The sequence below is a fragment of the Gossypium arboreum genome, chromosome 5 (genome assembly GCF_025698485.1).
Source record: "Gossypium arboreum isolate Shixiya-1 chromosome 5, ASM2569848v2, whole genome shotgun sequence".
Lineage (NCBI taxonomy): Eukaryota > Viridiplantae > Streptophyta > Magnoliopsida > Malvales > Malvaceae > Gossypium > Gossypium arboreum.
Window position 1 is genome coordinate 6,046,678 of NC_069074.1, and position 10,995 is coordinate 6,057,672.

At 32.0% G+C, this 10,995-nt stretch overlaps 2 protein-coding genes across 13 annotated transcripts; both read right to left on the reverse strand.

Moving 5' to 3' along the window:
* Window positions 1–610: 610 nt before the first annotated feature.
* On the reverse strand, window positions 611–6,704 carry LOC108452900 (protein ALP1-like). 12 transcript variants are annotated; one of them, XR_001866474.2, is made up of 7 exons: window positions 6,411–6,624; window positions 3,782–3,986; window positions 3,456–3,530; window positions 2,693–2,776; window positions 2,048–2,177; window positions 1,726–1,951; window positions 1,021–1,636 (listed from the first exon to the last, which is right to left on the reverse strand). XR_001866474.2 is itself a non-coding variant. In XM_017750690.2 (4 exons), the coding sequence occupies exons 1-4, from the start codon at window positions 2,570–2,572 to the stop codon at window positions 1,295–1,297; spliced, it is 1,005 nt and encodes a 334-aa protein (XP_017606179.1). In that variant the 5' UTR covers window positions 2,573–2,682; the 3' UTR covers window positions 1,021–1,294. The 12 variants fall into 12 exon arrangements, 2 of the variants coding, with proteins under 2 accessions (XP_017606179.1, XP_017606178.1); XR_001866479.2 differs by having other exon boundaries at window positions 2,040–2,098; window positions 6,406–6,622; XR_001866473.2 differs by having other exon boundaries at window positions 6,406–6,622.
* Window positions 6,705–8,715: 2,011 nt separating this feature from the next.
* LOC108452901 (60S ribosomal protein L10a) lies at window positions 8,716–10,787 on the reverse strand. Its single transcript, XM_017750692.2, has 6 exons — window positions 10,692–10,787; window positions 10,523–10,567; window positions 9,768–9,987; window positions 9,434–9,599; window positions 9,100–9,305; window positions 8,716–8,937 (listed from the first exon to the last, which is right to left on the reverse strand). Exons 2-6 carry the CDS (start codon window positions 10,525–10,527, stop codon window positions 8,884–8,886), a joined length of 651 nt encoding a protein of 216 aa, XP_017606181.1. The 5' UTR covers window positions 10,528–10,567; window positions 10,692–10,787; the 3' UTR covers window positions 8,716–8,883.
* Window positions 10,788–10,995: the final 208 nt, after the last annotated feature.

The window sequence follows — 10,995 nt, forward strand, 5'->3', positions numbered from 1 at the left end:
GGTTTGCAACTTAGTGCACCAAAACCCTATTCCTATGGCAAAACATCCTTTTCTTCCTCTCAAACTAATAGTATGTTTGGTTCATTGTAATAGAATAGAACTATAATTGAATAGAGCTATAATGAAATAGAGCTGTAATTAGTAATTCAACTGTTTGGTTGAATGGAATGGAATAAAACTCTAATAGTATTCTTATGTTTGGTTGAATGGAATGATGTTATAATAAAATAAGAAAACTAAAATAACTAGAATACACTTAGCAAATTTTTTTATAGGTAGATGATTATTGTTATTGTTATTAAATTTTAATAAGATTATTATTAAAATAATTTAATAAAAATAATAAATAATTTAACCATATTTTAACATAATTATTAAATATAATTTAATAAAATAATATATATAATTATTATTATATGAATTAAAAATCATAATATATAATACTATAAAAATAATATATAATCTACTTTATTATTTTTAAACTGCACTACATATTTAATGTGCTAAAATATCATTATTGAAATAAATAATTTAATTATTCTACAATAAAAAATTAAAATACTAAATAACTTGAGAATTATATTTCATATCCAAACATAATATTCATATATTAACAAAAAGTTACATGATTTCATTAATTTATATGTCATAATCCATATGTTATACAGTTTTACAACCTCAAAAGTTACAACATTGTAATGACATTCTATCATGTCATTATACCATCTAAATATTACAAATATAAAAGTTACCAAAATATCATCAACACAAAAATTTTTTCTAACATTTTTTCCAACTCATTTAAATAACCATCTTTAAATCTCTTATCAGCATTAAAGGTTCCAACATTGTGCAAATCAACTATACAGGCAACCAACGCAGCATCTTCTTCTAGAAGCCATTTCGTTTTGGTTCCTCGAGAATTTTGGGAAGAAACATTTGCTTGTGAAAAACCTGACATAATTATCTTAAAAAAAATTTTAAACATAAGTTCAATATTATGAATCAAAAAGTCAACACTTTATAAAATTATAACACATGATGAATCAATAGAAAATAAATTATATTCAACAAGTCTAGTACAATACAAAAAACAATTCAAACACCACCAAAGTTTCTTAAACTAGATACATGAAATAACATAAACAAATTAACATTTACTACTTTTACCTTAAACCTAACTAATTTCTAGATGCTTGCCATTCATCGAACATTTGGTTGGCTAGCTCCATCCTCCAAGTAGCCCATGCATCCGATGGATGAATATTTACGATATTCGGTTCATCGTCATCTATCACATTACTAGGTAATCCTTCTCCCAACTCTGCTTCAATAGGATCAAGACTCATATAGGTTCAAATAAAATTATGAAGCAAACAACATGCAAAAATAATACTATTGTGCACCCTTACAGGATAGAATAATGGACTCCTAAGTATTCCCCATCTAAGTTTTAATAACCCAAAGCATCTTTCAATAACATTATGCGCTGAAGCATGTTTCATATTGAAAAATTCTTCCGGAGTACTTGGCTGGTAACCCTGACGCCACTCATTCAAATGATATCTTTGTCCTCTAAAAGGTGCAAGAAATCCCTCACAATTTGCGTATCCAACATCAACTAGATAATAACAACCTATAAAAAAAAATTATTTGTCATGATTAATTTCTCAAAAAAGCATGATATTAAAGATTTATTCAAAGTCCTCTAATTTTGCACTTTACCATGAGAAACTTTTAATCCATGTCTCCTACTAATGGCATCTCGAAGAATCCGTTCATCAACAACAGAACCTTCCCAACCAGGAAGAACATAAACAAAATGCATATCAGGTGTACAAACACCTAACATATTTGTTGCTATGTCACCTTTTCGCGTTCGATATCTAGATTTATCAACTGTTGAAACTCTAATCTTGATGTGGGTTCCATCTAAAGCACCTAAGCAATTCTATATCACATGTATAAAACCTTGAGTTAGGATACTATATTTAAATCTAAATCAACTAAATTATGTACGAGTTATATATAGAACTCACTCCAATACCTTGAACCATTTCCACCTTGAGTCTGTAGAATTAGCTGTAATTGGCTCTGCCTTTTTAAATAGTACATCTTGTAAGCGTATGACAGCATTTAAAACATTGAAAAATGATCTGCTAACGGTTTCCCCAGACCTATTAAAGTGATGCTTGATAACTCGATTTTTAATATGATGAGAAATGATATGTAAAAACATTGTCACTTGCTCATCAATAAGCATGTTCCTTGACGACTTCAATCCCCCTAAAGTTTGTAACATCTCACATAGTTTAAAAAAGGTAGTTCTATTCATCCTAACTTGTTCAATACAGGTCTCGTCACTAGCATATACAAGTCTTTTCACATAATCTCGTTTTGCATAAAAATCTAAAATATAGGATCTAATCCTTGGTCTATAAGTATGTAGGCTATGGATGACACCCAATGAAAGTAAGAACCAACTCGCAACTGTACACATTTGCAACCATATTGTCAATGCAAGACCAATTCTTTTACGCCTCTGACTTTGTACTAAAGGCAGACGAGCCATTATTGCAAGATATTAAAGTGTTACATATCTTCAAATCATAGTAAAAGGGTCACATTTCTTCAAAACTAATTTCAATAACAGTAAAACAAAATCAAAGAATTTAATTTCTAAAGAACTTACAGTGGTTCAGTGAATACAAGAAGCTCAACTGTGAGTGAAAGAAGCAATCAAGCAAGCCAAAGAAGAAGAGGGAACAATAACACACTGTCAAAGAAAAATGAACAATACATATTTATCAAATTTCATTCAACAAAATTGACTTTTTGTTTAACAAATAATAATGTCTTGAACATTAAAAAGAAATTAATAATGAGCATCTAATCTTAAAATACATCCACATCTAAATTACATAATTTCCAATGTTATAGAAATATACATATATTATATGAAACTTTTTAATTTACCTTTTAAAAATTCGATCTTTAATTTACCTTCAATTCAATCTTTAAAAGTTGATTGATGACCAATTTCTATATCTATCGAGATTATATTATTTTGTCTAAATTTTATAATAACATTATATTTATAAAAATATAATTATTATTATTTTTTATTGTATATAAAAATAAAACTATTATAAGTAATAGAAAAGAGTTATTAAGTTATTATTATAAAAGTTAAATACATCCATTTTCTTTTCCTTCAAAAAAAAAAAAAAAGTGGTGGTGTCATTGCTTTTTATCAAGTTTACAAGGAATTTTTCACTTTATATGAATCACTACTATTTATTATGTTTTTTTATAGAGTGAGTAACGTGCTTTCCCACATTGTAATACATTATAAAGTGAGCAAGATTGGGGAAAAAATTCAACACTCTATATCTTTTGGACTGGGGAAAAAATTGGAAATACATCTCCATAACAAATTAGCCTCTCAGCCTTACCAATAGCCTGTTAAATTTAGTCGTGATTGGATGAGTAGATATCCAACTGCAGTCGGTCTGGACTAATATCATCACCTGATCATGATAGCAAAAAGGAATTGAGCCTATTAAAAATTCGAAAATAATTATTTAACAAAGTGGCAAACATCTAAAATAAATAAATGAATTTAAATAACTAAGATGCATCGTCAAACTGCAGGTCAAAACCTACAGCCAAAAAATATAGCACATAAACAACATTTTGCAAGAGAACAAAAAAGATACATGACAAATGCACTTAAATGGGGGCATGCATACCCATGTTATGCCAGTGCATGAAAACTTACCTAAACAATGCCCAGAACATCAATAAGCCTACACCTTGCAGGGGAAACAGTAAATGCAAAGAAAGATTATAGCACTACAATGAAATTTTCTCCACCAATGAAGATGGCTATTTCAAGCAAACAAATGGCTCTGAGTTTTAATTGATTTGTGCATTCATGAAGCTAAGAAGAAGAGCACATATGAATTTCTCGATGGACATCTCCCCTGCAAAAAGATCATAATGAGTTACATATCAAGAAACTACCATTATAGAGAAATGCCAGTACAGAGATCATAAGCAACCTCTAACACCAAATAATACTCAAAATGAAATATTTTATATCAAATGTATGCCTCACTAGCTTTGCTGGTGAAGAATTGAATAAATATATAATCTTGGGAAAAAAAAAAGTAGTCTGGAAAAGCGACTCTCGCCAGATTACTTTTGCAGTAAAACCTGTTTTAGCATTTACTAGATCCAACCGGAGATTTTCATAATATTTTTACCGAATTAATACGCATAGAAATGAGCTGCTTAAGACTGCAAAATTTAGGTTAGAGAAAGTGAATAAACCGACAGCTGACTTTGTCAATACTGTATGAACATAGATCTCATAAGATGATGACTGTTTAGACCTAATAAAAACTGGAAGACTTTGAACTTTTGTTTTTATTAAAACATGGTATTCTACTTGTGCTGGAAAGGCTACACTCTGGCATTTGGCAACCCCTTCCTTTGTCCTTTTTTTTTTTTATACCTCATAATAATAATCTACTTAGAATTCAGATTGACTTTGCATCACTGGTTTTAGGCATCGTTTACCCTATATCAAATCAACAAATTAAGCTATTACTACCATTTTCAAGGAACCAGCTTAACTAATCTCAAGGGTTCTAACAAACTCAATTTACAGAAGCTGCAAATAACAAGTATAGCTTAAATTAAGTTGTCCTACTATTTTCCAATTTGATAACTGCAAAAACATGACTTCTGCTAAGAGTAAGCAACAGACGGTATAGAAAATAAAGAAAAGAGCCGGTTGTAAAGTAATCCTTTATGTTGAAAGATCAAAAACAGATAATCCAGAAATGGACAAGAATGAAGGGACGTGCCTGGGCTTGGAAATGCCGGCTTTGTTACCAATTTAATACTCATTGAAATGAGCTGCTTAAGACTGCAAAATTTAGGTTAGAGAAAATGAATAAACCGGCAGCTAACTTTGTCAATACAGAATAAACTCAATTTCATTTGTTTAATCTTTTTTCCCAATAACACAAATTTGAAATTAAACTAATAAGATGACATAATAAAAAATCTTTCTGATAAAAGTACTCTATAGATCTATTTATCCGTAATCATGCAGCAAATGGCTATCAAATCAAAGCTTCTTTTTTTTTCTGTATATAAACAAATTAAGCATGCTTCCGCATTTTCGTTTTGTTCCCATAGATTTTTTTGGCTAGGTAGATAAAATAAATAGCTTTTCTTTCTTTTTGGCCTAGGGATAATGAAACAAGTTATGGAGGCTTAGAACTAAACTCAGGGGTAAAATGTCTAAATATAAAAGAAACTGGAAATTAAACAAAAGAGTACTTTCAGTACTATATGAGTGAATTATTACTAAGATGCATAACAAAATCAATGTCAAATCTAATATAAAAGTTTATGCAAAATATATTTTTAATTTTATTCATGCTACTTGAGTCCATAACTAATATCTATATTTTCCTTTTCTCTTTTATCACCTAAGGTTTTTGTTTTTTATCTATGGATTTTCTGTAACCAAGATCCATGGTTATTTAAGAGAAGATGATATGAAAGGTTATATAGTCCACCAACAACAACAAGAAGTTTTGGAAGAGAATATGTCTAATTTGACTTGTGCATCTGGTGAAGCCAGTGTTTCTTCAGCTGCTGGTGGAACCAACTATTCTCAACAATACTTTAGTAACCCATCAGCTCAAGCTCAGCCAGTTAAGAGAAAGAGGAACCAACCAGGCAATCCAGGTTTGTTTGGGTTCAAACTTCACAACCCTTATCTTAAAACATCGTTACTTTTATTACTTTTATTTTTTTTAATTTGTTTTCTTAACTAAGACTTTTGTTTTGAATCAGACCCAGATGCAGAAGTGATAGCTTTGTCACCTAAAACACTAATGGCTACAAATAGATTTGTGTGTGAGATCTGCAACAAAGGGTTTTAAAGAGACCAGAACCTTCAGCTTCAATTAAGCTATTACTACCAAAATCAACAAATCAACAAAAATGAAAATAACAAGGAACCAGCTTAACTAATCTCAAAGGTTCTAACAAACCCAATTTACAGAAGCTGCAAATAACAAACCCAATTTACAGAAGCTGCAAAACATGATTTCTGCTAAGAGTAAGCAACAGACAGTACAGAAAATAAAGAAAAGAGCCAGTTGTAAAGTAATCCTTTATGTTGAAAGATCAAAAACAGATAATCCAGAAATGGACAAGAATGAAGGGACGTCGAGATACTCTACTTCTTCAAGGCTCTGCCATTGTTTCTTTCAATGAATCAGTAAGGAACACACCCGTTTAACCATAAAACAAAAATGAAAAGGCAAAAGACAAAGTTCAATTTAAGATGATGAAGGAAGCAGAAGCAAAAATGTTTACCTGACCTTGGATGAAGGGGAGGAATGCCGGAGTCGAAGGGTACGTGAAATGGCTGCCGATTGAGAGTGTTTTTGAGGTGAAATTTTGGTAAGGGTAAAAGAGGGTTCTTCAAGCAATGAATAACTAAACGGTGAAGAGGGGAGCGAATAGAAATCCCATAAAATTTATGCTTAGGCCCGGAATGGAATAGACCCGTAATAGGGTATTCTAGTGAACCAAATGTCGATTTATGTAGACCTACCGAATAGGCTTGTAACAGGCATGTAATGGCATAGTCATTACCTTCAACCAAACATGCTGTAAGATTAGTCTTCAAGACGGTAGCAAAATGATTCAGGGCATGTATTATGCTATAGAATTCGAAATATTGCGTTGCTCTAAGTAATGACATCACATATCGGATCAGTGATTTACTAGATGTACTTATTACTCTAAGCTCTTTCATGATGGCAATGTTTGCATCATCAGGGAAATAAGTTCACTGTTACAGTTTTTAGTGATCTTAGAATTATACGACGTTGGATAAGCAGTTCAAGGAAAAGGAGAAAGACCTAGAAGAGGTCTCAATCCTAGAATGTGTTTTCTTCGTCTTCTTCTTCCATAGCACGTCTTTTTCAACAGAGACTGAAATTTGCCACAGAGATTACTTTGCCAACATGAAATTATTTTCTAGTTAGATAGATCAGCTAAACCAATCTACGTTGAACACATTAAGATTTTATTGATATTTTACATATCAAGGTTCTATCCTATTGTTTTGGTACAAAATAAGCAAGTGATACGAAATTTTTTAAGAATTAGAAAAAAAACATAATTTCAAATTTTAAATTCATAATTATATCTATAAGTGTTCAGAAAATTCGTGAGTAAATATGCTGATAATAAAATTTGTACTATGCAAGCTTGTAAACACCAAGAAGGACATGCCAATTGTTAAAAATGTTGTCCAACTGCTTGATCCATCATCAAGCAATTAAATGGGGTAATCATATGTGATAATCGTAGTTGAATAAAAAAGGAAAATCATGTGTCAACAGTTCCACTCTGACTCCGATATGTTAATGGGAGTAGTCTGGAAGACTTATAAAACAACTTCGCAACCGAACAATTCTCAATTGGTCTCACCACAAAAGATTCCTGCCCATTTTAAGTTTTTTTAGCACAAATCATATATTAAGACATTTTCTTTCAGAGTTTTAGTTAAGCATGGCAAAAGAAAGGAACCCATGCACCAAGTAATCAAATTTCTGTAGTATCAGAGATGGCAAAATTTTCCAAAGAGGAAGCAGGGCCATATTGATAAGAACATGACACTTACATCAGTAAAATCAGAAGAAGTGCGAAGGACATTGGGTAGTCAACGGTTAGGCAATTGATTGCGACTGTCGATACTTCCTAATGACCGAACCGTCTGGCAAGGCTTCACAAATCGCCCTTGGGCAGAATTGTGTCCAAAACAAAGATGTGGGCCATGCTCGTAAGATTAAACCAGACATCCATACGATGAACATGGCGAATCAAGAAATTTTTTTTTTTTCATTTCTCTTTTGGTCGTATTTTGTTTTTTGAAATTTCAAACTGTTAATGAAAATTCGAGATTTTTAATCTTTAATTCGATAAAATAAGATTTATTTCATGATTTTAATATTATTTACTATTTAGTAAAATTTTATTTTAAATATTTAAAAATATTAATATTTCATATAAATGAGAATAATCAATCATTTTTACATAATATATAAAAACAATATAATATTTTGTATTATTTCCAATATTTTAATTAAAAATATTTGTTTTAAATTAAAAAGATAAAATTAATTAAAATAAAATAGCTTGTAAGCCAAACACGTTCAAACAGTCAAAGCGTTCCTATAGATTCTCTTTTCTCAGCCACAAAGACCATTTCTGTTTACGAGCCGCAAGTCAATATGCGGCTCTGAGTAAGCGGATAGGCACTGCCATCAGGGGAATTTTTGACATTTCCTTGTTATTAACACGCGACGTTTCAAAAGTAGAATAAGATTATTTACATATTATGATTAAAAACAAAATTAAATCAAGTTTCAAATAAACCAGGCACTCAAAGCTGTAATAAAATTTTGACACATTAGTTGGTTTCATTTAGCAAAAGTTCACATCAAAACCAAGGCCAGTATCATTCCAGGATTTCTACCACATGGTTACAATCAGCAGTCAAAATCCATACGCCTAACAAGGATGCCAATTGCCAACCATTTGCTAAGGAAGATTTTCGTGTGGACTAAGCAAATATTAGATGGCAATTTAACACTAACATAAAACTCAAGCTGATAAGCAAATCAAAACTTCAATGTCTCATATTCATAACATTTCTAGGGAACAACAGAACATAACATAAACTTGAACATTCTAAGTAAAAGAGAAGAAAAAAAACTGCTTTTAGTATTAAATCCCCACTACTACTTTCAGTCCGTACATAACAGAAGGTAAAACATAAACTCAAAAGATCCTGTTTGAAGGACCCATGGTGCTCTTCAAGTAGAGGCACCTCACCTGCAATCAAAACAAAATTCAAACAGATTTACGTAATCAGCATCGGGAAAATAATCGCAAAATCACATATTTATGCTCAACCAAGAACATGCGTGTGTATGTTATATGCAGTATGCTGAAAGGAGCAATCAACCTAAACAAACCAAAGATAAGAAGACTTACATTTTGCCAATTTTTCTTCAACAAAGAAACAAGGAAATTGACGCTCATTTGCACATTTTGGAAGATCTGCTTCTCCTCCATTGCAACATTCCCAACAGCAACTCCCATGCATAGAACCTTTTTCAGCTGGAACTTAACCATTGCCTTTGTCTCATTCACCTTCGACTCTAGTGATTCCTGGTGAGTGACAAGGGTTGGGAATTTACCTGTGTGACAACAGCAAGATAAAAAAAATTTCATGTCAGAACTGATAAATGCAAAATCCACAAACTAGGACCTGCGACAATGCTTTAGGAGGTCAATCCAAGAACAGATGCTCTTATACAGCACTTGCCTGCTTTGTTGAGACCAGGACCCAAAAGACGAGGGATTTGCTTGATGACAGATTCAGAAGCCAAAAAGGCATGATACTTCTTGGCAAGCTTCTTCACCAACTTCTTATTCTTGTTTAGTTTCTTCAATGCTTCCACATCCATATAATCCAAACCTATCTTCTCTGCCTGCAGAACAAGTAAACAATTTATGTTGGCCCTTTTTGACCAAAGTCCAAAAAATACATTATATCAAATTACAAAGATTTATGCTGAATATCAAAGTCCAAACAATTTAAGTTGACATTCTTATAGGAAATATAAACAAAGTTTCACATAAGAAAGCTGCAAAATCACCTCTTCAACATGTTGAGCATCTCCAAGCATGCAAATCTTCATTTTGGGGCGAGGAATATGTGGAAGCTTCACAGACCCACTGAAACGCTTGTCTTTTTGGGGATCATAGTTTTTCAGACCAATCTGGAGTTCAATGGTCTCAGTAAATTTGCGCTGTTTCTCCTTTGACTGAGCCACAATGGTTGAAATAGCTTCTCTAAGCGCATCACTCTGAAGCTTACTGTAAATAAGAATTCCAAAATCTTTCAGGAAAGAAAATCATAAACAACTAGACAATAAACAACCTCACAAGTTCCATAAATTTGTATAACGAAGGGTTTCGAGGCACCATAAACAGTTCAAAATCACAAAAAGGACACCCCAAAACAAAGCATAGTTCATGCCAATTAATCTCAAAATGATTCCCGACACTGATGATAATCCAAATTCAAAACTTAAATTTCACAATCTAATCAATGAGACAAAACACTGAGTGCTGACTAAGGGTGAACAATAAGAATACCTAACAAAAACGCCATTTCAAAGTATTTCACAGAAGAAGTTCCTAGCAGATTATCTTATAAAACACACGCTTCTAATTCGAATCCAGTAAATCAACAGCAAAATTTAAAAGACCTCAACTCTGAATCAGCAACTGATTATTTCACCAATGAAAGTATCCAACAGATTATCCTATAAAATGCAAATGAGAAAAGGGCCCAAACTCTCCTAATTCAATTCCATAAATCAATAATCGATAGCAAAATACACATTACCTCATCTCCGAATCTCTGCTCTTTCCACAAACAATAAACTTTTACCTGCAAAACAAGGTTACCAAGTCATCAAAAACTTAAAGAACAGATAAAATTAAAATTAGAGCCGCGATGAAATGGACGTTACGGTAAAAGAGGGTTTAGAGAGAAAGAGGTAGTGAGTACGTACCCCGGCACCGCCAACAAGAGATGAGAAAAACCTAACCAGATTTTCGAGTGGGGATAATATATAGGCGGGTCAGCCGAAATAATAAAACTGATATCGGGCCATTGGCAGTCTACCCAATTTATTTAGTCTCAGGCTTGGTTTCCTTAAATTGAATTCGGCCCATATTAGTACTAGATCGGTTCAGCCCAAAAAAACGTATTTCCCTTGAAATGAGTATAACAAAATTGGGCGACTTCATGTCGACATTAAAAATGTCCACATTATTTCAAAAGATAGTTAAAAAGCTTTTAAATTAGTTTAAAAT

What these genes read in the sequence shown, in the direction of transcription:
- LOC108452900 (XM_017750689.2), bottom strand. Translation starts at nt 2,572, where the DNA reads ATGGCTCGTCTGCCTTTAGTACAAAGTCAGAGGCGTAAAAGAATTGGT. An exon ending in CAAGGTGGAAATGGTTCAAG is followed by an intron (nt 1,952 to 2,047) that starts GTATTGGAGTGA and finishes CATGTGATATAG; the next exon opens with AATTGCTTAGGTGCTTTAGA. An exon ending in TGGATTAAAAGTTTCTCATG is followed by an intron (nt 1,637 to 1,725) that starts GTAAAGTGCAAA and finishes TTTTTTTTATAG; the next exon opens with GTTGTTATTATCTAGTTGAT.
- LOC108452901 (XM_017750692.2), bottom strand. An exon ending in ATGCTCAACATGTTGAAGAG is followed by an intron (nt 9,600 to 9,767) that starts GTGATTTTGCAG and finishes CTTGTTCTGCAG; the next exon opens with GCAGAGAAGATAGGTTTGGA. An exon ending in TCCTGGTCTCAACAAAGCAG is followed by an intron (nt 9,306 to 9,433) that starts GCAAGTGCTGTA and finishes GTTGTCACACAG; the next exon opens with GTAAATTCCCAACCCTTGTC.